The 26,652-nt window shown below is 33.6% G+C and overlaps 1 protein-coding gene across 2 annotated transcripts; it reads left to right on the top strand.

Annotated features, from left to right (window-relative positions):
• The first annotated feature begins 734 nt into the window (after nt 1-734).
• LOC112037412 (GPCR-type G protein COLD1) lies at nt 735-24,062 on the top strand. 2 transcript variants are annotated; one of them, XM_065771546.1, is made up of 14 exons: nt 735-1,017; nt 1,146-1,246; nt 3,270-3,377; nt 4,095-4,215; nt 8,916-9,045; nt 10,497-10,572; nt 12,936-13,024; nt 15,058-15,150; nt 18,126-18,152; nt 18,315-18,401; nt 20,020-20,091; nt 20,638-20,768; nt 23,721-23,882; nt 24,006-24,062. In XM_065771546.1, exons 1-13 carry the CDS (start codon nt 803-805, stop codon nt 23,869-23,871), a joined length of 1,401 nt encoding a protein of 466 aa, XP_065627618.1. In that variant the 5' UTR covers nt 735-802; the 3' UTR covers nt 23,872-23,882; nt 24,006-24,062. The 2 variants fall into 2 exon arrangements, with proteins under 2 accessions (XP_065627618.1, XP_023925995.2); XM_024070227.2 differs by lacking the exons at nt 735-1,017; nt 1,146-1,246 and adding an exon at nt 1,456-1,561.
• Nucleotides 24,063-26,652: the final 2,590 nt, after the last annotated feature.

The raw sequence follows: 26,652 nt of genomic DNA, 5'->3' as shown, positions 1-26,652 counted from the left end.
ATTCTAGTTTCAAATAAAATTTTAGTAACATAACCAACCCAATAAGCCAATTTGATTTGCCATGTTGGATTGGGTTAACTAGGTTGATTTGGTTAGCGAGTAGGATACACAATTCTACATATCTCAAACTCGGCTTAATTTTACGAATTATTATTATTAAAGTGAAGAAATAGGAGAAAAATAGAAAAAAATGGTAAAATATTATTTTGGTCCAGAAGTATGTTTTTTATCCACAAACTTTAAGAAGTTTATTTTTTGTTTCAAAACTGTTGAAATATTTTATTTATTTTCTTAAACTTTAAAAAATATGGGGGTGTTTGTTATTATTGTTTAAACAATAGTTTTTAATGTTTAAACAATTATATGTATTTTCACATACTTTTTCACTTATACATATTTTCACAAAACAACAACAATGTTACTAAAAATCTCTTACCAAATGGGTCAATTCTTCATCCCAAATTAAAAAAAAAAAAGTTTCTCAAAAAAAATGAAAAAAAAAAAAATATTTTTCATCATTATTTTTGTTTCGAAAGTCTATTCCTCTAAACTATTGAAAACTCTTTATAAAGTTTTGTTTTTAATTTTTAATTTTATTTTTTAACAACTCTTTACAAAGTTGAACTGAAAAATGAAAATTTAAAATTTAGGGGCGAAAAATAACATTTGATAAAGTTTAGGGGCAAAATCGTATTTTAACAGAAAAAAAAAAAAATATTCCGGATCAAGAAGGAGGAGGGAGAGTTGGTTCGAAATCCAGAAAAGATCCAGGGGACACACAGGGATTAGAGAGTATTGAGAGATGGGGTGGGCATGGACGATCTACGAGAGCGTCGTCGTTTTGGGTTCACTGATCCTCCTGGGTTGGACAGGGCTATGGTTCCTCAACCAAAGGCTCTACAAGGAGTACGAAGAGAAGCGCGTACTAGTCCAGATCATCTTCAGCGTCGTCTTCGCTTTCTCTTGCAATCTCTTCCAACTCGTCCTCTTCGAGATCATCCCTATTCTCTCCAAAGAGTAACGCATCTTCTCTCTTTCTCTTACCTCTCTGTTTGGTTCCCGAGAAACTTGTGGAAAATGTTATGCCATTTTATTTATTTATTTATATGTGGTTTGGTTTATTTATTTATTTATATTTTATGTAGGGCAAGATGGATGAACTGGAAGCTGGATTTGTTTTGTTTGATACTGTTGCTGGTTTTCATGCTGCCTTATTATCATTGTTACTTGATGCTTTGCAATAGCGGTGCGTTTGATCTTTCTTTCATTTTTTTTTTTTTTTGGCTTTGTTGGTTATTAGTTCAAGCACAAGAATTCAATGCGTGTGTGTGTGTGACTGTGTAGTGCAATTTTAGTAACTATTTTGTATTATAAAATTTAGTGTTTATAGTTGATGGAGTTAATGCTTTGGATTGTTCTAGAAGGAATCCATTTTATTTATTTATTTATATTTTATGTAGGGCAAGATGGATGAACTGGAAGCTGGATTTGTTTTGTTTGATACTGTTGCTGGTTTTCATGCTGCCTTATTATCATTGTTACTTGATGCTTTGCAATAGCGGTGCGTTTGATCTTTCTTTCATTTTTTTTTTTTTTTGGCTTTGTTGGTTATTAGTTCAAGCACAAGAATTCAATGCGTGTGTGTGTGTGACTGTGTAGTGCAATTTTAGTAACTATTTTGTATTATAAAATTTAGTGTTTATAGTTGATGGAGTTAATGCTTTGGATTGTTCTAGAAGGAATCCATATTAGTGTTTAGGAGGTAAATTTGTTAAGTTGTGAAAATAATCCGTTTACGCAAAATTAAAGAAGAGAGAAGAAAACTAGACACAGCGAATTTACGTCGTTGGGCAATATGCATCCACAGGCGACAACAGAGAAAGTCCTACTATAAAATGAGAAGATTACAATAATAGCACATGCCGGCATGACATCAGTATGACAAAAATACGACAAGGGTATGGCACCCTAAATGAAGTGTCCGTGCTTCCTAGAGCACACACTCTCACGGGACCCAAACCCCAAATACACTAGAGCACTTTATTGTATTTGCACTTGACTTGCAGTACCTTTTTTTCTCTTTATGTGATTACCTTATGCACACTTATCAAATTGCCGCATTGTAGCACTGTAGTGCTGCACATATATATTTGAGTCGGCAAGAGTGAAGTCCTAATATTAATTGTGGTTATACTTATCCAAAAAAAAAAAAAAAAAAAAATTGTGGTTATGGTTAGGGTTCATGTTCATGTTCATTATGAGTTGATGTGGCAGTTTGCAAACTTGATTTTGTTGTTTTCATTCATAGAGCTCGATTGGGGTGGGCATTTCCCTCATTGATTTTTGTTCAATTATGTTAAACTCAACCTTGTCCCAAATGTTAATTTTGCTATTGTAATGCTTAGTCTGTATTGCTTTTGACATGTTTAGTTTTTATTTATCCTATGTATTAAGTTTTTACAGGGTTGGACCTTAACCATACATTTTTTGAGGGATTATTATTATTTTTATTTTTTTAATTGATTGCATTCTTCAAGGGATAACCCAGGTCGGGGAGCCTCAGTCAGCATAATTTGACATGTATTTGTAGCTTTTCTGACTAATTATTCTATTTTGAATGTTAATCAATCCTTAGAGCTTTTGTAACTGATGACACTTGGTTGTATGTAATCTAGCGATAAAAATTATCCAGGTGGAAGAATAAGGTGATTTGATAGTAATTTGCAGTCCATTGTGATGTGTAAGAATCCTCATTACTATCACAGTCTAGAGATAATACTCAGGATTGTTAGATTTAGTCTGTTGGAAAATAACAAGGTTCTTCAGGGATTTGTAGATTCTTATAACATATCAATGCAGTTATATTGATAAGTAATAATTTTGGTTGAATCTTGTTTTGAATTGAGGAGGAAGACCATAATCCTGCTGTTTAACTGTAGTTTTGTAACATGTTTAGATAGCTATATGTTAATGCAGATGGGAAAATTCCTCTGCCCTAGTGACATCAATGATCGCCTTAACATATTCACCTTTTACAATCAGAATGTCTAAAAAAATCAATGCTACAATGTTTTTCTCTCACTATTCTCAAACCCTCAACTTAACAACAACAATAACAACAACAAAGCCTTATTTCCAAAATTTTGGGGTTGGCTATGGATCCTCAATAGAATAGCTAGGGTCGGCTGTATATATTATTTTCCTTCATTCTACCCTTTAACTTAAATGATTATTTATTTATTTATAATAATTATTTTTTTTCATCTCAGGTGTAAGGAAGGAACGAGCTTCACTTGGAGCCATCTTGTTTTTGCTGGCATTTCTCTATGCCTTTTGGCGCATGGGCATTCACTTTCCTATGCCTTCACCTGATAAAGGTTTTGATTTTATCCTTATTTAGATCATAACTCTTAGATTAATTCTCTCTCTAACACCCACTTCCATTGTTTCCTTGACGTAAATGAATGAAACAAACCGATACTTTATCTCTGCATGTCTCCAACCTTTCCACTATCATTATGTTGGATTATGTTTGAAGGCATTAGACACAAAGAATTTAAAATGAAAACACAGGTCGCATTGCAAAAAATAGCAATGCATCAGGATGTCAATTAGGATTGTAGTCTTTAAGTTTTTGAAGTGAGTCATGCATTATCTAATCAAATTCCTCTCATTATTATTATTATCATTTCCACCCCCTAAATATCATGGATATCTTTAATCTCCTCTTTGCTACTTTGAGACTGATAACATTGGTTTTTGTTTTTTAATTCCTTATAGCTGGGATTCCCAAATAAGCCTAAATCAATCTGTGAGCACATGAGCATACTCAAACGTGCTATATTGTATAATCTCCTTTGCAGCTCCATAGCCTTCATTTCCATATTGTCCAAACTATACAGTCTATCATGTGGATCGATAATTATTCCTTTGCATGGCTTACTAATTTTTCTCTTTCATGCATTGTTTTTTCTTCCCCTTCCTTCCTTGTCTTTTTTCCTTTCATTCTTGTTTGTAAACTATGTTTTGTTTAATTGTTTCATAAATACCCTCTAGTTTTATGCTGTTGGCTTCTTCTTGACTTCATTTCTCAGGTTTCTTCACCATGCCGCAATTGGTCAGTAGAATTGGGGTCATTGGTGTTACTGTCATGGCTGTCCTATCTGGTTTTGGAGCTGTAAATTTGCCATACAGTTACTTGTCGCTCTTCATTAGGTAATAAATGGATATTGCTTTTATTGCTTTTTGGTGTAAGAGAGTAGAACATAATTCCTTCAGCTAATTAGTGTTCACGGAGTTATTGTTGTACTCACGTGGGAATGAGATCAAATCCATTCTACTTAATAAGATTTACAACATTGAACCTCTCTTACATAGTTCTCACTTGTGGGTATCCTTTTAACCCCAACAGAATGATCAAACTACTCTTATTCTAAGAGTTTTCTCCTCTATCAAGAGTCCACAGATCTCCTTATTGACACCAATGAGTAAAATCTTGTGCTTATGAACCCCATGGTAACAATGAAGAGTGTGCTACACTATTAGAAATTGTCAAAGTTGCAACCTTCCAAATAGGAACTTGCCAATCCCTGTACCATGAAGTTACAAATTTTTTTTTTTTTTTTTTAGTTTTTTAGTTTTTTTTTGGTTTTTTTTTTAATTTTTAATTTTTTTGATTTTAATTTTTTTTTTGTTTTTTGCTTTTTTGTTTTTTGTTTTTATTTTTCTTTAGTTTATTTGCTTTTGTATAAAATTTTAGAGCCCCACTTTTTCTACATAACGTATAACTATACTTTTTCCAACTTCCAGCAAATATGTTTTCTGTAAAAAGTTAATCTAAATGCAGAGTAATAGTCCTCTTGTCTCTTAGTTAGGAGAACTCTTCTTTTAATATTCTCTTCTATTCTCTTCTCTAAGGAGTAGTGACGCAGGACAACCAGAATACAATTAAAACAAATGGAAAATAAATGGATATGACCTAAGAGTCAGCGAGTTAGCACCTAGGTCTAGCTTGGAGTCAACATCAAGCGGGGATACCACTAGGAGTCAGCACCAGATCAAAGAGAGACCAAACATCCATTTTTTTTTCACTCATCAAAATATCAACTATCTCCTGAAGGAGTACAATAGGTTGGTTATAAAGGCTTGCTAAACCCTAGTTCTAATTGGCTAGGAAATCCTAATTGCCTTATTACAAAAATAACCTTGCTTCTAAATTAAAATATTAATAACCTAATAAATTACTAGGACCTAAAACATAAAAATACAATTGACTTGCAAATACAAATAATATTAAATAATAATTTTTTTGCGTTTCCCGCATCATTCTCCTTTGGTTGGAGAAGACTCGACCTTGAGTTCTAAAGCATTGAAGGATTAGGATGTTGACAAGTAACACTTACTTCCAGTCTGGAATTACCTTAGGGAGCATAAAGAAAAGAAAAACCTTGAATTCCACCATGTCAAACTCTTTTGAAATAACAAAATCAATGTGTGGAATCAACACAATCTTATCTTGAACCATTGGAAGCACTATGTTATCCACTTTCTCCACTTTAGCAAACTGTTTGTCTTCATGCACCATAGAAGGCTGATCAAAAGCAGATTCATTAGCTTCCAATATCACATCATGTGCATCCTCTAACATACTCTCTTTAGAAACCATCTTTACACCTTGCTGCTCTTCAATAGATTCGTTTCCTTGCACGAATGTTAAAGCAACACTTGTTGAGGCATGTACATCTTTGTCAACATTAGGCTGTGGTGTTACTTGACGTTTCTCCACTACCAAGATATCATTGTCAATGTTGTCTTCTATGGGGGCAGCAATAATTTCATTGTGATCAATTATCCTTGGTTTCCCAATTGAATTGGTTTGAGCCTTTATTTGCTTCATCAGAGCAATCATGTCTTGAACACTTGTCATGAGCTTTTTAGATAAATTCCTTTAATTTCTTGGTAGATTGTTCAAAAGTGCACTGAGGACATGAAATGGGATAAGGATTCATCGTATTTGATTCAACTTGAAAAGTACCACACTAAGATTGGGGTAGATACTTAGCTCAAAAGTATGGTGACAAATACTCGTCACAAAGCTTTTCTTTCATATCTTCCCACACACTAATGGCAGGTTCATACTTTAGATAGCGGAAATATTCAAGATCCTCCCAAAAAATTTGTGCTCCACCTCTTAACTTCAACTTTGCATACCTAACCTTTATGCTATCCGCAAAATTTTCTTGCTCAAAGAATTGCTCCATCCCATTCACCCAGTTGACAAAATCCCGTGGATTAATTTTACAACCATCAAAATAAGTGCTTCTGATATCACCATAGCTCATTGGGAAAAATATTTTGCCAACTTGACTTGCTAAGTATGGCCCACTAAAGAAGGGATTGTCATGGTATTAACCAAATAAAGCTTCACTGTTTGAACACCAATAGAAAAACCAATGCATCCACGTAGTCTGGACTGAAGGCCTAGAGTTGTTTTTATTTTTATTTTTTGGGTATGCATGTAAAGAAACTAAAGAAGAATCTTAAATCTTAAATGAAAAGTTGAGTCCACTAAAGATAGTAAGAGAACCTGGCCCTTGTGATCGCTGCTAAGTGTACCGGGCCTTGCTTCGAGTTGGTTGTTCGTGGGCTTGGAACTTCTCTAGTGCAGGGGCCAGAGGACTTGCCCTTAAAAAGCCAGATACACAGTGGTGTGGATTGGTAACAACAAAACGAAGCTTCAGTCCCAGTAAGTGCAGTGGTTCACCAGCTATGCTGTGCGAGATGGAGAGCTTTAGAACCAGCGAAGTCGTTAGTGGCCAAAATATTGGGATGTTAGTCTGGTGTCACTGACTGCGAAACTAGAGGTCGACGGTGCAATAGGGATCCGCTGCTAGCAGCGTATCTGGCAGTAGTTTTGAAGGCTGGTGACTGTAGTTATTTCCTGCTTGGCTGGGAAATCTGGTTTACAGTAGTGGCTGGTATTCTGATGGTTAGAAAATAATGACTGCGCTGGATTCTTTTTTGTGTGATTTTTCTGGTTCTAGATTGACTGTGGTGATGCTTCAAATAGATCGGTGTTTATTCTGATACCAAAACTGACGTAGGACAACAAGAACAAAATTAAAACAATAGGAAAATAAATTGATATGACCTAGGAGTTAGCACCTAGGCCTGGCTTGGAGTTAATACCTGGCTTGGAGTTAATACCAAGCGGGAAAACCACTAGGAGTCAGCACCTAGGGTAGACCTGGAGTTAGCACTAGTCCAAAGAGAGACCAAACGACCATTTTTTTCATTTATTAAAATATCAACTATCTCTTCAAGAAGTACAATAGGTTGCTTATATAGGATTGTTAAACCCTAGTTCTAATTGGCTAGGAAACCTTAATTGCCTTATTACAAAAATAACCTTACTTCCAAATTAAAATACTAATAACCTAATAAACTACTAGGACCTAAAACATAAAAATATAATTAACCTGCAAACATAAATAATATTAAATAATAATTTTCTTGCGTCTCCCGCATCAAGTAGTCTTTTTTAAGTGTTTCTCTTCTTGTCATATGGGAGGACCTTTAGGACAAAGCCCCCAAATTTTTACTAAACGTTTATGTATAAGCCTTTAAATCCTATCTCTTGGTGGACAAGAAGTATTAATTATTTCTTTGACGAGGTATACATAAATATATATATATTTTTTTCTTCTTGTTCATCATCGTGAGCAACTTGAATTTTTCCTTACTATTTTCATTACTAATATTTCTCTGATTACCTATCCAAAAAAAAAGGTATACATGAATTGTTTGACAAGGAATAATCTTTCCTTCCACACAAAGAAGACCCCAAAAAAGTAACCAAGTCAGCTTTCATTTCACACCAAGGAAAGCCAAATAGGTAAACAAGTGTAAATAGAAATTTGAGGCAATTTCTAACAAATCTTTTGAACTTTCTTAGAGTTTGTTGAACCACATAAATTCTTGTGTTTATGCAATACCATTTCCCTAAGAGAATACATTACTAATTCCTAGTGTTTAATGGGGTTTTGTTGAGCCACATAAAATAAAGGCTCTCAATGAAAAAAAATTAACGTATTCCTAGTGTCAAGGGTTAGAGTTTCTAATGGGGTTTCATTAATACCTGTTCCTTTCCAGAATTCATGGAGTTGTCTCTCTACACATAATTTTGTTCTTTCGTATTCATTAGACTTCTCTGCGTCCCTTGTTGATGGAGTAGTCTCTTTGCAATAAAATACATCTTTCTTATCTGAAAAAAAGCAAGTAGCCAATTTTCAACATTTTGTGACATTCAAAAATTCTTTATCTAAGAAACAAACCATATTTAGGAGAGGTCAATCACCCTCTGGCACCTCACCAAGGAGGAGAAGACCTACAGTGTCCCTCGCCACAGGCTAACTGACCATTCCCCCTTCATCTAGGATGTGGTCCTCTCTTCCAAGTTCCAATGGCTAGTTTGCTCTCTTGGGTTGTTGGGATGGTGAGTTCCACCTTTGGGTCCTCCAGGCTGGTGTCTCCCACTATTTTGTCGGCCACACCAAGGATGTCCTCTCTGTTGCCTTCTCCTTGGCTTCCATCAGATTGTCTTTGTCTTCCATGACTGCACAATCAGGTTCTGGAACACCCTTGGTGAGTGCTAGTGCACCATTCGAGACCAAGAATATCTGATGGAGAAGAAAAAAGAAGATGGTGGCTAGGTGAAGTTGGTCATAATTACAAATTCTAACCATTGTTATCATCAATAACATGAGAGCGAAATCTTAAAATGTCATTGTCTATAAAACTATACTATGAATATACATAGATGTGCTTTGTTCATAAGTTATATTTATCAGTTTGTTTTATTTAATTACTCTAGTGATTTCTGATTTCCTATATTCCTTTTATTTTAAATGTGGCAGAGAGATTGAGGAGACAGAGATCAAGGCATTGGAAAGACAACTAATGCAATCAATTGAGACTTGTGTTGCAAAGAAGAAGAAAATTATTCTTGGTCAAATGGAGATGGAACGCATTCAAGGATCAGAGGAGGTTTACATATCTTGCTATACCTTTGATCATGTTGCATTCTGGTTGGTCTGATGTCTTTAATTCCATGAATGCTGGCTTTAGATCTTCAGCTCATCCTTTTAGTTAACATTCTTATGTTCATGATATTTCTATCTTGTTTTTGTTGGGTTCTTTCAGAGAAGCTCATTTTATGATTGCTTTGTTAGAGTGGAACACGTCATATCTAGTACATGCAGTTTTGCCTCTTTGTATATTTATCATATTTCGTAACATATTTCTTATATATATATATATATACAATCATATTCATAACACATTTATATATATATATATATATATTTTTTTTTTAATAAGAAAATTTTTAAAAAGTATAAAGGGGCTCATGTACATGGGAGAAAACAAGAGAACACCAAATAAACATAAAAACTAAACTTTAAAAATCTTAAGAATCCAAAAGATAACTAAATGAAAGGGCGTATAGCAGCCCTTTATCAATATCTCTCAACAATCCTGTAAGAAAAACTATCTTATCTTGTGCCATGAAAACATTTTTCTTTTCTTCTTTGGTAAGTTACAGACATACTTGGTAGGTCTTAAAGTGATCTCACCTTCCAACTTACTCTTACAAGGGGAGTGTGTGCCATTAAACCTACCACCTTCAAAAGTGCTGATAATTAGATTCACAGTATGTATACCACATAAGGCATAAATGACTGGAATTATTTAAATTATTAACAATTTTGAAAGAAATGGTAAATATATGCAAATAGTTTTGCCACTAGCATAATGTAAAAAAAAAATGTTGAAACCAATGAGGCAATGACAAATTTAATGTCAACTACTTTTACACTTAAAAATCTGGGTTTCACCAATGTGCTCTAGCTCACTTAAAAACTGTTTTTTTTTTTTTTTGGTATGTAAATTACCCAAAAAAAAAAAAAAAAACAGTTTCTGAAATATCACAGTCAGGAGCCAATCCATTGAGTGATCAAAAGGAGATATTATTGTACAAACCTAAAATTTATGGGCTTGCACTAGTTTACTATTCTTTTATATTAATTGCTGATAACATCATGTGTGATGCCTTTGTACATATAGATTCTGATGCTTTTCACAATTTCCAAATTTGCAATTTTATATGTTAAAAGAAGAAATCACTTGTCTTAGATGACATATGGATAGTTTTAGATTATGAGTATCATAGAATATTTTTTGTAGAGGAGGCAAACAAGCCAAACAAGCCTTTTTTTGTCTCCAATTTCAATCTTAGACTTTTATATCGTATTTCAATTTCTTTTTTAACCTCATGTTCTCTCCGAACAAGAATGGAGCCTTCTAAGGAAAACCGTGAAAGCATTAATCATTGTTACAAGATGATGAAAGTGTGAATCTGTTATATGTTTCCTTGCCACTAAGCGTGTGTGTTCTACAAGTCAGTTAACTTGTGGCTCAGTAAAAGTTGTTTGCTGCAGATAAAGGGCAGATCCTTTTTTAAACGAATTGTTGGCACAGTTGTACGGTCTGTGCATGAAGACCAAAGGGAACAAGGTCAGTCTCTTTCTTTTAGACTAATATTCTGGTCACTCTGTATTCATTCTGCCTACACACACACACACACGCATCCACATTTATGTATGTGTATTTGTATGTGAACGTTTATTAGAATATTTTATTTTATATTTTTAAGAGAATTGTTCAAGATCCACATTTTTTTTAAAGACAAGCTTTTATAAATCTATGAACAGATAGTTGCTTGGGCAATGTGAAATGCTAGGAAGTATAGGCACAGACATGGGAGGGTGCAACATAATATGGATAATATGGATGCAGTGATACCACAAGTTCTGAAAAAATTGGGTACAATACAAGACAGACACAACCATTAATGAACATAAAATATTTTTTTGAGTATCTGTCCATTTAGTTTAAAAAGAATAAATAATCATCAAAACATTTGAAAATATGTTTGAAAGTAATTCAAACGTTAGATTTTTAGTCTAAATATTTTTATTGAATAAGTTCCAATAGCACTTACTTTTAAAAAGAAAATTAATTGGTGGAGGGTGAAATTGTTGGTTCAAAATCAGATCCATAACCCATTGAGAGTTCAGTGTTGTGTAAATAACCAATCAAAAAACACCAACAAATTAAAAGAAGAAGAGATAGTTGGGTATTACAGTTGATTGAGCATTGCCAATGTAGCTCTATCTCAAATGACACTTCATTCTCCCATAAGAATGGGTGGACGGTGAAGTTGTGGATTTAAAACCCATTGGGTGCATGTATAACTTGACAAAAAAAAGAGAAAAAGAAAGAAAAGAGTTAACTGAAAATTAATTAGGCCCAAATTTTTTTTTTTTTTATAATTTATTTTTATTTTAAGTCTTTAGGAAACTCAGAAAGCATAGGTCAGAATAGGCCTAACCTTCTTATTACAATAACAATAAGGCCTTATTCCCAAAACTTTGTCCTAATGTTTAATAATAGCCTAGTTTTAACTTAGGCAAAACTACAATGTTGGTCCCTGAAAATTACCTACTAAGCGTTTTTGGTCCCTCAAGTTTCAAATAAACTCTGTTAGTCCCTAAAGTTTAAAAAATGAGCTCTATTAGTCCCTCTATTAACTTCTGTTAGTTTTATTGTCCATGTGTCTAACGGAACAATGATGTGGCATTTTTTTAATGACATGGCAAATACGATATTAGTTATCAAAAAACAAAATTGCCACATCATATTTATTTATATTAATTCATTTTTGTTTTGGAAACTAAAAATTAAATATAATTAAAAAGAAAAAGATTAAAACTTAAACAGCCAATTCTCAAAAATCCCCATTCTCATCATCCATTCCAGATTTCTTTCACACCACTAACCTTAATCTTGAATCGCATTGTTAATCTCATCGATGTGCCATTATACTTTTTTAAAGTGTTTAGACGATATAAGTACCTAAAGGCATAAAGATGACAAACGGAAGAAACCAAGAAAATCAAGGATAGATGCTGATTATATAGTGTGCCATCCATTTTGCTTTCTCATTAACAAGTTCTACTCATCTTCCTTTTGAGTAGACATAATATGCGAATAAAAACCAACATGGATGCTGCCCGAAAATCGATTTTGGTTCTAAGATCATGACTTACTATCGTTTTGGTGACTATTATTCTTGACAATTGGGAAGTAGCTAAAGGATATAACGATGCCCAATCCCTAATCTGGGTGTACTTCAAGATGGGTGCTGCAATGAGGAGGAAATCTAGAAATGAATGATGAGATTGGGAATTTTTGAAGATAATTATTTTATTTTATTTTAATTTTTGATCTTTTTTCTGTTTAGTTGTTAAACTAAGATGAATTAATATAAATAAATTTGATTTGGCAATTTAGTTTTTTAAAAACTAATGTGTCATCTCTAGTATTTGCCACCTCATTAATCCGTTAGACACATAGACAATGAAACTAACGGAAGTTAACAAATGAACCAATAGTGCTCATTTTTTAAATTTTAGGGACCAGTAGAGCTCATTTGAAACTTGAGGGACCAAAAGCACCCAATAGGTAAACTTCAGGGACTAACAACGTAGTTTCACCTTTAACTTACTCTATCCATATATTTTGTGAAAGAGTCCTTGAATTCCAAGCCCAAAACCTAGGGCCAATAGCGTTTAGGGTACCTAATCAAAAGAGTCTGAGCCAAAGAAAGAAAAGAAAAAGTAGCCCAATGTTAACCAGAGAGGCAGATCTACAACCCCTCGCCCCCTACTTTACCAATGTCAACCACTCACGCAAACCAACTTATCAAAAACAAGGTTTGATATGGGGTTCCAATGGTTCTTAATCTCCTTATTCTTTTTAAGGTTCAATAATGTTTCTTCATATCTATTTATTTATTTGTTGTTATTTTATTAAAGACATCAAAAGCATGGAAGCAGAGGTACAAGCTTTAGAAGAGCTCTCAAAGCAGCTATTTTTGGAAATCTATGAGCTTCGGCAAGCAAAGGTTTTTTATTATTTATTTTTTTGAAATAATAATTATTAGTATTTTTTTTATAAATTTGATATACACTTGGTTCCCTATTTTGATTTCAACAACATGTTTCTGCATCTACTGTGTTACATATAACCTATCTGCCATTTTTTTTGCAACAATACCTTTTACATTTGAGGGCCAGTGCTGTTGTTCTGCTAATGACTATGATACTTTGTTGAAGTGCTGTACATTGTACAATGAAAGATTAATTTACTTCCAGGGAAAATGAGTTTTGACATAATTAAGATAGTTTAAAAATCATATTTATGGTTGGTCTATTCGATTTAGATCAAATAGTTATGGTGTTGTGTGGTGGAATGAAGATTTGGAGGTTCAAATTCTACATAGGCTGTTTGAAGAGCAATACATTACCTCATATCCAATTGTGCAATAGTATTTTAACATCTTCTGAACTTTAGAAACCAGCTTCTTTGTTTCTTGTTTCTATTTTTGGGGTTTCTCTTGTATACATTGCATGTATTAGGGCTGTGCCCCTTTTGTGCTTTGTATTGAATTATTATTTTATAAAAAATCATATTGCAAGATGTTTTTGATAGGTAGATAGTGGGGAAGGGGGAGGTGAGATTTGAATCATATTGCAATAAATAATTGTAAATACCATATTTAGATTTAAGTACATTACTTAGTTACTACTATAATATTAACATTGTAAAAGGTGAAAAGGTCCTGCTAACAAGGAATACACAATTTATTTTACTTTTATATAATAATAAAAAAAAAAAAAGGAATACACAATCAATACTCTTTAAAAGTGAAAATTTTTGAGACATTGACTTACAACTTTAAGGGTGCTCTTTTTTGTGTCTTGCACTTGGCGCAAAGGTGCCTGATTTTATTCTAATGTGCATGATTGAGCGATAAATGGTATGGGCCATGCAATGCTTTTGATATGTACTTCTCACTTGAGATGTGCCTTGCTGTGCTTTTAACAACACTGTATTGGAATCTCCAGAGGTAAGAGCTGAGCAAAAGATGTCTTGAGTGGACTCTGATTAAATCTGAGCAAACGTTATAAATGTTGAAAAAGAAAAAAGGTCTTGTAATTTGTGAAACAAAATTGGTTTCTGGGAGCATGTATTATTGTGCTTCATAGTATGAATTGTTGGGAAAATTGGTCAAATTCTGATCTGTGTTTTCATTGTAGTATCACACACATTTTGGCCTTCTAATATAGCGAATCCATGTGTAACGGGCATTCTTTCTCTACAAAGATATAACACAACTTGAAACGCTAAGGAACAACTTTCAATATCACCCCATGGCTTTGTTTTCCCAAACGTCCCTTCCAACATGACAAGTTGACAACATTTCCTCGATTACAGAAGGCATTACCAAAGATACTCCAAACAGAGAAAATCAAAGATAATAACTCTTGAGCCACCACACAATGAAGAAAATGATGAGCCACACTCTCCATGGTTCTTGCACATAAAAGCACCAATCCATGAGTATCAACCCTCATCTCTTTTCTAATGTCTAACACCACGAGAAACTAAGCCACCCTTGGAGGTGCCTTAACCTTCCAAATGCTCTGCCAAGAAAAAGACTCTCCTCCTCCCCTCAATACCTTGCAGTAGCTCTTCACTTGAGAGCCTTTAGATTTTGAAGGGATTCAGACCAGGTTTTTCTTATTCTTATTCATACTCCCCCTCCACAACCCCCTCCTCCAACAAGTGAGCCATTGATTATAATTCCCAATCATACACCTCTCTAATGAACAACAGATTCCAACAAAAGGAACCATTGTAGCTTTGTTTTCTGCTACTCCTTTCTATAACGTTTGTAAATGCAGGTAGTTTTCTTCTGAACATTTTCTGTTTGTCATTGAAAATGATATTTTAATATTATCCCATGCACTTATATTGTGTTGCAAATCTGCAACCATTTATGTGCATGAATTTTTTGTTGTTGCAATCAATGTATTTTTTTAGTGAAATTTTGAACAGGTAAACTAGTTCTCACTTTTCTTTCTTAATTTGCAGGAGGCTGCTGCTTTTTCTCGAACCTGGAGGGGTCACATGCAGAATCTACTTGGCTATGCCTGTTCAGTCTATTGTGTGTACAAAATGATTAAGGTATTATCTGTTTTATCGGGTTTATAAATTAAGGACATTTCATTTATTCTCTTACTAAATGCAGCATGTTAAAAACCTTATTTCATTGGTAGCAAAAGCAATAAGGATAAGAATTGAGGGCAAAACTTAAATTGTATTCCCTTTAGAATCACAAAACTTAATGATCCTCTAGAAATTCTAAGACAAATGTTTGCAGCTTGTTTTGCTGCATCTTAAAATTCTTGTTTCTGTTTATTTGTTAATAATTACTCTTGCTTATTTTTAAAAAAAAAAGGGAAAAATTTATGATCCATGCAATAATTAAATTTGGGTAAGCATTTTTTGGAAATTCCAAAATTTGTGATAAAGGTCAATAATAATTTTTTTAGTAAAAATAATTTTATGCAAAAGAGGGGAGAGTTCAAATATACAGTGTTTGCAATACTCTGCATTTGAACCACTCCTAAAGAATTACAATTTAAAGTTCAAAAGATCTATAAATTTTAGAAAAGAAGATGAAGGGATGCCATCCAAGGTAGTCATCTGCTCATTCATCAAAGTTTTCTTAATAACATGATTGGGGCGCTTGACACCATCAAGGGTTTTTATTTTCCTCTTTTCCAAAATTTCCCCAAAACGCATGATGGAGCTGGTTTCCAAATCTTTGAATGAATATGAGGATGAAATCTTCTTTTTCGACACTGCAAAATCTGAAGCACAGTTAGTTTTTGGCACAACCCAAACTACCCTGAATAAGGTAAAACAAAAGGCCAAATGTCTCGTGCTACCAGACAATGTAGTAAAAAATGCTCTATTGACTCCCTGCTACCAGTCAGCAAATGTTAGATATTTCTGAAGGTTTTCCATCAAAATGTTACCTAAAGCTGCTGTCTAAGTGGAAAAATGCAATTGTGATGTTGGAATCTTGAGTGGTTTGTATTTTAATTGGAGCCTGACGAGTTGATCCAAGGGTGCTTCTGAGGTGCTGGGGACCGAGATATTGTATAACAGAACATAGAATTGCTTCTGCCTCTCTAATTAACCATTAACCAATAATTATAATGTTGGTGAATTCAGTTTGGGGGATGTGGTTTGGCATTATCTTAACCAAACTTCTTTTTTCATTGGAGTTCTAAATTAGTATATGTATTGAAAGATCCAAAATGTCTAATCTGTCATTAGGAATATTTTCAATTTTGGTCTGTTTCCAATTTTCACCTAATATTTTGGCAATCAAGGAGATTGGACCTGGATCAAAAACTTTTAAACTGTTATTCTGCACTTGGTTTCTGGGAAACAAAAGACTAATGTTTTTGGGTAATGTTGTTAGCTCCAGATGGTTCCTTTTGTAGGTTACAGATTATTATTATTTTTATCGAGATTATTTGCGTATTTGTTTGGTAGTGATTCCAAACACCTTAGGTGGGAAGCCTAAGGTTCTTCGGTAGGACTAATCTAGGTGGGAAGCCTAGGTTGTCCTGCATCAGAGCTGGTTTCCAAATCTTTGAATGAATATGAGGATGAAATCTTCTTTTTCGACACTGCAAAATCTCTTTTTCGACACTGCAAAATCTGAAGCACAGTTAGTTTTTGGCACAACCCAAACTACCCTGAATAAGGTAAAACAAAAGGCCAAATGTCTCGTGCTACCAGACAATGTAGTAAAAAATGCTCTATTGACTCCCTGCTACCAGTCAGCAAATGTTAGATATTTCTGAAGGTTTTCCATCAAAATGTTACCTAAAGCTGCTGTCTAAGTGGAAAAATGCAATTGTGATGTTGGAATCTTGAGTGGTTTGTATTTTAATTGGAGCCTGACGAGTTGATCCAAGGGTGCTTCTGAGGTGCTGGGGACCGAGATATTGTATAACAGAGCATAGAATTGCTTCTGCCTCTCTAATTAACCATTAACCAATAATTATAATGTTGGTGAATTCAGTTTGGGGGATGTGGTTTGGCATTATCTTAACCAAACTTCTTTTTTCATTGGAGTTCTAAATTAGTATATGTATTGAAAGATCCAAAATGTCTAATCTGTCATTAGGAATATTTTCAATTTTGGTCTGTTTCCAATTTTCACCTAATATTTTGGCAATCAAGGAGATTGGACCTGGATCAAAAACTTTTAAACTGTTATTCTGCACTTGGTTTCTGGGAAACAAAAGACTAATGTTTTTGGGTAATGTTGTTTCAGTTAATGTGCTATATTATTAAGAAATTTGACTCAACTAAAACTATTTAACCATTATTCCCTTTTATCTTTCATTCTTGAGATGAAAAAGTTCCATATCGGTAGTTTACATGACAATTTTCAATAAGTAATCCTTTGTAAACCTCTATCCTATGTTAAAAGTGAAGAACCATTTTTAAGAGTGATTGGGCTCACAAATTAATAATTGGGCAACATATATATTTACCTGTAATATTTATTATTTATGATGTCATAGTCTGACCACCATTCAAACCATGATGCAACCACTGGTCAATTCCTAATCGGACCATACAAGTAAGAACTATTATTTTTTCTGATTCTTTGTTTGGTTCAGTTTCAAAACCATAAATTTATATATTATTTAGTGAATCTGTTTTCATGAAAAAATGGGCAAGAATCCAGCAGAATACTAAATTAGAATATTGCATCAAAACTATTTATCAACTATTTTTTTTGATAAGTACAAAAAAATATGAATAGTAAAAGTTGCACAGTTTGACAGTGAGGATTGTTGTACAACATTCTTTGCGACGTGCAACTAATTTGAGTGAAGTTCTCCTACATCATAAATATATATTGATAAACAGCTGGAGTGTTATTCAAAACCTCCATATATGTTCCCTTTGATTCTCCTTACTGTCTAAAGTTAGAATTACAAACTTTCTGGTGATATCGTATTTTAGTTTTTTGTTTTTTATGTCCTTCAAATAGTCTTCCTTTTTTCTGGTTTGATTTTTACTGCTTGGAAAGTGAGGTGCCTGATTGATCTATTTGCTTTGTGCAGTCTTTGCAAAGCGTTGTTTTCAAGGAGGTACTTTTATTATCCCTCGATATTCCCTTTTTGATGATCTTTTCATGTTTGTATTTATGATTTCCATCTAATTGTCGTTGTTTAATTTGTTTCGTCTTTGAACCATTTCAAATTGTGTTGTCATTTGCTAATGTATTGCATTTTTATCTGTTTCTTTGACAGGCTGGTTCAGTTGATCCTGTGACTATGACCATAAGCATATTCTTGCAGTTCTTTGATATTGGAATCAATGCTGCATTATTGTCGCAGGTTAGATGTCAATGTCGCTTGCCATATCTTTGAATCAGTTCCAGATTATGTTTTACTACTATTTGTGTTCAATAAAGTTAATAAATTCTTTCAGGCGTCAATTATTGCTCAATGTTTTCATTTTGTTAACAATTTAGGTGGCAATGCTATTTGAAAACTAAAGACTTATACAGAATAGTATTGCGAGTAGGCACTGAGTTTTTGATGACTTACATAATATGACCTCCTTTTTCTATTTATTCCATGTTACATACTGGTGATATGCATGAATGAGCAATAACTTCGAATTAAACCAATGAGCAGTTTTCCTAGTCTCTGTATGATATGATCTTCATTATATTTCAGCATGTTTTGTTAAATTGTTGTCGGGCTTGTATCTCTTTGGACAACTAGTGCTAGAAAGGATGGTCTCAAAACCCATTAGATCAAGGTTCACGCCCCCTTCATTCATTCTGTTTCCATTTCTATGCTTGTCTAACCCATTAGATGAAGGTTACATGCTGACCTCCTTAAAATTGGAGCGACTAACTTTTGGAATTACTTCTGGCTCTGGTTTCAGCTTTTCATCTTGAATATAATTGTTTCATAGTAACTATAGAATCTTACGATAAACTTGAAGATTTTTTTTTTTTGATAAATAATAAAGATATATATTGAAGTACACTACCTTATGCAGAAAAACATAAGGCAGAGAGAAAAATACAAAGGGAAAAGAAAGAGAAAAAAGCAAAAAGAAAGGAAAAGATACGAAATACACGAGAGAGCTAAGGAACATAGGGAGAGAATCACTAGAGGTGAGTCCCCAAGCCCTAGACCAGCCATAGAGAGTCATTGAAAGAAGCCAAGAGCTGGTCATCCAAACTTTCCATGTCCTCAAATGTCCTCCTATTTCGCTCCCTCCAAAGACACCACATCAAGCATAAAGGAGCTAAATTCCAAATGCTTGACAAATGCTTTCCAGGCCAATTCCACCAATCAAATAGAGTATCCGCAACTGTTCTTGGCAAGACCCAAGAAAACCCAAAAGATCTAAACACCACAACCGATAAGCCTTGCCACAATGTAGTAACAAATGATCCACTGTCTCCCCATTACTACGGCACATGATACACAATTCCAGTTTGTAGAATATGTGAATTAGGCATGTCATTTTATTAGATATTATATTTTTCTATTATATAGAAGGGAACGGTGATTGTTCTCTATTTTCTACACCTGTTTCATTAATCAGGATTGGTCATATTATTCATTTATGCATTGGTTTTACTATCACTTGAATTTCAGTTGAAGGTATTGTAGCTTCATTGGGGCATCTCTTTCAATTGTGCAATTCTTGTGAAAAGGACAATTCAGTGTGTATGTTTAGCTTATTTCTGTTAATATAATCAAAGTTGAATAAGACAGTTTAATCTTATGACTACATGATTCAGTGTTTGTGTGTAATATTTAAAAGCAACAGTGCTAGAGCTTCAGATGATAGATAGTTTAATGGCAATAGACAAAGGAAGCTTCCAGTGCTTCTGCTATTGGCATTGTTATGTGTGTCTTTAAGTGCTGTTATGTCTTGCATTGTCTGATGCTGTATTTCTCTTACCTTTCTTTTGTTAATGTTGTACAGTATATTTCGTTGTTATTCATCGGAATTTTGATCGTTATATCAGTTCGAGGATTCCTAACAAATCTAATGAAGGTAATCATGGTTTTTGATATCTTTTCATTTCAATGTATTGCTTAAGTTAGATGGCTATGATTTACCTTGTGCTCTCTTGGATTGATTTGAGCAATGTGTGAAGTGTGAACTTCTTGATGAAGGGTCACAGCACATTGAACTTCTTAATGAAAGGTCAGCACATTTTCGTTACTGCTAATAAAACAGATATTCCATGGAATGAAGGATTTTGAGACAGTAATGAGAGAAAAGAAGCTTTCAGCCCAGATGCTTATAGACAACTAGGTGTCGACTGGTCCCATGTAGTTCATATTTTTGCATCTATAATATTCTAAAATGATGAAAAGTGACCTCATTGGTTTATTATAATAACCTTCTGGTAAAGTTTCACTTCTCATTCTAGTTAGTTAAGCAAATAGAATAACATTTTAAAAGGATGAATATGGTTATATGCTCAGTTCAGCATGATTGATTTCCTGTTGAAATATTTGTTTTATTTTGGTACGGACAGTGTTTCATGGCTTCTATTATTCTGAAGCTTAACTTGCAGTTTTTGGCTGTCTGCAGTTCTTTTTTGCAGTTTCCAGAGTTGGTAGTGGATCTTCAAGTAATGTTGTACTTTTTCTGTCTGAGATTATGGGAATGTATTTTGTTTCCTCAATTCTTTTGATAAGGAAAAGCTTAGCAACTGAATACAGGTATGCTCATTACTGTGCTGTGTTATTACTCCCTCCTTTGTCTGTCCCTTTTCTGTTTATCTAGTTTAGAAAATAATCTTTTAATGGAACATCATTTAAAGCTTAGTCTGTGAAAGAAAAATATATGTTTCAAAATTTCCCTTATAAACTTTCAAGAATTTGAACCTGAATAAAATGAAGGCTAGAAATATATTGGGAGGTCAATAAATTAATGACTACTGACTTTTAAAATTGGACAGGTATATTGGGACAGCTAAAAATGGTATATTGGACAAACAAAATGGGATGGAGAGAGTATTATTATTATTATTATTTATTATTTTGCATTTCTTTTAGTATATAACAATCTGCTTGTGAGTGCTATTGATTTTGCTGAAGTTGATTGTTAATGATTTCGCATTTATTTGACACTTGAAACTCTCCATTTTGTCAAGTGTGCTTCTATAATTGTGCATAAAATATTAAAAATATGTGCATACCCATCTTTGTTGAGTGTGCTTCCATAAAAGTGCATACCTTTGACTCATTTGGCTTGTTTTGGCAGAAGTCTTAAATGAGCCTTTAATCCCCAGGTGTCTTGCCTGTGATTGAAAATTTATTTATTATTAAATCGCCCACAGATTTGGGAAGAAAGATTTTTATAGAACAAAGAAATTTATTAAGAAAAGAAGAAACTCAAATACTCAGTCTTCTAAAGATTGAAAGAGTTTTTTGATGCTGCATCTTAGTGTGGTTAGACATGAAATATACTTTTTGGAAGGCAAAGAGTAAAGCTATGGGCCTCATGAAATTTGAGAAAGCTTTTAGTGTGGAAACTAGTGTCTGTGATAATTTTTTGTTCCCTTGGAGGGGTGTTTGGAAACCAAAGATTCCTAAGCGAGTGGCTCATGATCGGATTCTCACGTTGGATAATCTCATGCTTAGGGGTTGCCTTTTGGTAAATAGGTGTTTTATGTGTTGTTGTGATGGGGAGTCGGTAGACCATCTTCTACTTCATTATCTTGTTACACACACCTTATGGACCTTCATGCTTCAGGCTTTTGGTATTCATTGGGTTATGCCAGGATCGGTTGCGGGATTGTTATCTTGTTGGTATCAGTGGTTTGAGAAGCATAACTCGAAAATTTGGAACTTAAGTCCAGGGTGCTTAATGCGGATAGTCTGGTTAAAACGAAATCGTCACTCCTTTGAGAACAGGGAGAAGACGTTGGATGAGTTAAAAGTTTTATGTCAGCGTAGTCTTTTTGAGTGGTCTCATTGTTGGGGCTTTACTGATTCTTCGTCTCTTCCAGAGTTTATGTTTTCCCTTATATTATCTTTCTGATCTCCCTTTCTTTTTTTTGTTGTTTGTTTTATTTGTTTCTTGTTGTTCATCATCATGAACAACTTGTACTTTTCATTTTTCTCATTAATAATAGTTCTCGTATTACCTATAAAAAAAAACTAGTGTCCGTGATGATTATTAGGATAATTAGGATAGTAGAGTTTTATTTACACTTGTGAGTCAAGGTTATCTTCATGATTTCATTATTGTTAAACATGGGTCATAGTTGTGAGCCAATGGTCTTATTTCATAATAATAAAGTATAAATATTAGGGTATTTTTTGGGGATAAATTAATAGTATGAATATTACTTAGTCAATGGGCATGTATATACGGCTCTTAGGTTGGATTTTTTTTTTTTTTTTTTTTTTTTTTTTTTTTTTTTTTTTTTTTTTTTTTTTTTTTTTTTTAAGTTTGTAGTTTCCTGATTAGGCCGACCCCAAAAGTTTTGGGACTAAGTCTTTGTTGTTGTTGTTGTTGTTTCCTAGTTAGTCCTAGTTCTAGTTGAACAACGAAGAGTTATGGCCTCAAAATAACTATGTCTATGTACTCTCTATATTCAATCAATCTCTCTCTCTCTCTCTCTCTCTCACTCATATTATTGTTCACAGCTCCTGGGCAGATACAATTTAGCTCTCTTTTCGCATCTTTTGCATTGCCAAATTAACCCTTTTCCTTACCGTACACAACTGCCTAGCGACTAGCCTGCAAATAACCAATTAAAACAAGCCTTAAAGCTCTGTTATTTATCACTGCCTCTGAACCCTACAACTTGCCCATTTTCTGGAACCGCTTTCTTGGCCTTAGAATCCTCTCTTTTCTATTCAATCTACAAACCCTACAGCTTCTACAATTCCATGCCCCTTGAGCATGAATCAAGCAATTGTAGGCCGGATTCCTAGTCTGACCTACCTCAATATGAATTGTGGGTTTGTGTAGAAGATAATCGTGCTCCTTCTTGTGAGTCTGGGAACTAGGGAAGGCCCTTATTGCTCCTCTTGTGTAGACAATCTTCTTGTGAAGAGAGAGAGTAAAATTGAGAGAGAGAGAGAGAGAAGGGGGGGGGGGTGTCTATTGTCTAATGTAGTATGTACAATTAGAGAATATGACCTATGTAGTGGGATGGTAATTCAAGTAGCGTGATGCAAGATAAGATTAAAGCCTTGGAATTATGAAGAAAGCTCTTGATGGAAACACCAACTTAAGGCTTGAGACTGTTCTTATTATGGTTGAATTCAGTGCTTTACAATTAGGATGCATTATTGAATATATTGGGTAAATTTTACCTATAAAAATATATATATATATATATATATTGGGTAATGTCATTCCAGGTATTGCCATGCCATCTTTCAGGTGAAGGTAAATTTTATGTGTGACAATCGTATTATGTAGTTGTCTACTTGTCATTTTCTGTAGATTGCAATTAAAGAATTTTCAATAAATATATAATGTTGTTACTGCCGTATTTTTCTTGATTCTGAAACTATTAAATTGTAGAAATGCAAGCAAACTGAATCTGTTAGTTTTTAATTGCTTAGTTTGTTTCTGTAGAATGTGATAGTTCATTCAGCTACGTGATTAGATCTGATATGATTGGTGTTGTATGGGTTGGGTTCTCTTGGCAGGATCATCATAACAGATGTCTTAGGAGATATTCAGTTTGACTTTTACCACCGTTGGTTTGATGCAATCTTTGTGGCCAGTGCTTTCCTTTCTCTGCTTTTGCTTTCTGCACATTATACATCTCGCCAAGCTGACAAACATCCAATTGATTAATGTAATTTATGGTAAGTATGTAATAATTAGATTATTTCATTTTTTGTATCAATTAAAGTTCAATTTCTGCATAACCTATCTGAGTATTTGGAATCACCCCTTTGTTTCCCTTGTTTCTATGTAATATTGAACAGGAAAATTACTTGTACAATGTTACGGTTTGTGGCCAAAACAGGTACAATATTCAGGTACTACACTCAACACTTTTTAAGTAGATTATGTGATATGCAGTTCCGTTGTCTAGGTAGACATGGATTTTGATATTTATTGAGTTCACCATAATTGTTGAATCAGTCGCCTTACTGCTGATTCTAAAACTTGGGGCCTAGGAAATAGGAAGTAATTTGTGCTACACACCAATATGTACCAGCTTTATAAGACAAACTATCTCTTATGATATCAAAATTTTTTGTAAGGATAACATCAAGTAATTTGCTTTAAATAGTGCTTAAGATTTGAAATTAGAAGGTTAAAATGCAGGTGTGTAGAATAGCTTTTTAGACTTGGGAGTAGCATGTTGCCCCTTAGCATAATAAAAAGATGATGGCCAATAATTTTGGGTTTAATTTAATTTTATGTTTTTTGGCCATTTGAGGTGTCATGCCTAACAAATTTATCCTTTGAGAAATTATACTTATACCAACAATTTATTATAGAGCTAGCAGTTATATTATCTTTAAAAATGAAGAACTTCTATGGTAGGGTAGAGCTTTATTTATTTATTTATTTATTTTGGGGATTGGTAAGTTACACCAATAACTATTACGTCACAACAAATTAATTTTAGAGTTGTTGAAATGACAAGTTGTAATTGGTGTATAATAAAAGTAATGTCAGTGGTTGTCTCATGTGAAAGAAATGTTGCTTCAATTATAGTTTGTCAAACTTAACAAGTTGTGAAATGAATAATGCTATACACACAAAGTTTGACAACTTGTTCACACCAATTGAGTTAGCAAGGTTTTATTGATTTTTACTTTCTAGCTGGGCCCCACTACTGACATAACTTTTTTTACCTATTACTAACAATATGCCACATTAACAAGTGTCAAATAATTTGTTTCTCTAAATATTCTCTTGTGAAATTTGTTGTGTTGTGTCTATAGCATTGTTGTCATTACAAGGTGAGCTATACGGTGGTAGGGTAACTCGGTTAGTGTCATTGCTTTGTTCATTATTAATGCATTTCTTGTTCTTGAACTCAATTCGACTAAGCATTAGTCTCAACTAATTGAGTTGTCTATATGATCCTCCACTTGGCCCTATCTAGGTCTGCTCCTAGTTNAATTTGCTTTCTCAAGTTATTTTTCTTGGTCTTTTTTTTGGTTGACCATGATGAAAGGGAATGACAGAGAAGGCAAAGAAAAGAGGAGCCATCAGCCAAGATAGATAACTTTTGCAACGACAGGAGCAATTTTTCTACATGCCTAGGAATTTTAGAGTAAATTGTTTAATGAAATGACTGGTACGAGAATTTGCCCAAGTTATACTCCTTTATTTTTTTCAAACCCAACCGACCCTCTCTTTCTCCTTGCTTGTTTGTTACTCTTTCTAGAACTCATGAAGCAACTAACTTGACAGGAGAGTGAAATCTCCTAAAAATTTCACTCATCTGTATACAAAATATCTTATATTTTCCTTGCTCAATTGACCCATTTGTTTCTCTCTAGACACCTTAGGTTTTTTTTTTTTTTTTTTTTTGGGTTTTGGGGGGGGGGGGGGGGGGGTTGTAATCTCACGTGAGATTAGCAAATTGGACAAAACATTGACAAAAATGCTATTTGGTACAGAACAACGTCAAAGTTACTATACTAAAAATATAATGAGGGTCTCAATGCAATAGCATAAAAGTCCAAAGGGCCGTGAACATACGCATGAGTTCTCTTTTTTATTCCATAAAAATCAATAGAAGTCCAAGGAGGGTGTTAGCGTGATTTGCCCCCATAAAAATAAAATAGAGAACGAAAAAATAATCTAATTCATAGTATGTAAAAATGGGTTAGCTAAATTATAAAATTTAACTTTTTGACTGCTACCATTACAAACCAACCCAAACGAACGCATTCAATATTGGCATCGTTTAATATTAGATTTTTTTTTTTTTTTGATAATTAGGAAAGAGTAAATTTGAATCCTGAATGTCTCTTTTTAAAGACAACAAGTACCAACCAGCTGAGCTACAACGCTTTTCACATACTCATCTTTTCTATTACTTCATACACATTGAAAGAATAGCCATTTTGAAATTAATGAATTTACAAAACCGTATATTACAAATGCAGTAACATTCATCATAGTAAATTGGATACTGCTTTCTTTCATACCCCAAAAAAAAAAAAAAATTATACACACGAGCATTCCACCCAAAAATCAGACCAATGTTAGATATTGCTTCATTGTATTGCCCTTCACTAACCATCATCCTTTGATTGCTCACGTAAAAAATTGTCCTCTTTTTACCTGCAATATTAATCCTAATATTTAGGACAATATTTATGTGCAAGGTGCAAAAAGGAAGGCCAAAAATGACGTGGATATAAGTTTTAAAATTTTAAAAATTAAAAAAAAAAAATCAAAAACAAAAATGAAGAGTTGATTGTTAGAGGCGCTTTATTTTAGTTAAAAAAAAAAAAAACCAAGTGATAAAAAAAATAATCTGTTTATTGAGCAATAAAAAAAAATTACATCAAATAGAAAATAACTTTACTAGGTCTTAGACCTAGGTATAATTTAAGAATTACATTGGTGGTCATAGTTACCCTCTATAAAATGTAACATTGC

The sequence above is a fragment of the Quercus suber genome, unplaced genomic scaffold (assembly GCF_002906115.3).
Source record: "Quercus suber isolate HL8 unplaced genomic scaffold, Cork oak 2.0 scaffold_45, whole genome shotgun sequence".
Classification (NCBI taxonomy): domain Eukaryota; kingdom Viridiplantae; phylum Streptophyta; class Magnoliopsida; order Fagales; family Fagaceae; genus Quercus; species Quercus suber.
Note: the sequence above shows the minus strand (reverse complement) of the source record. Positions and strands in the feature narration are given on the sequence as shown.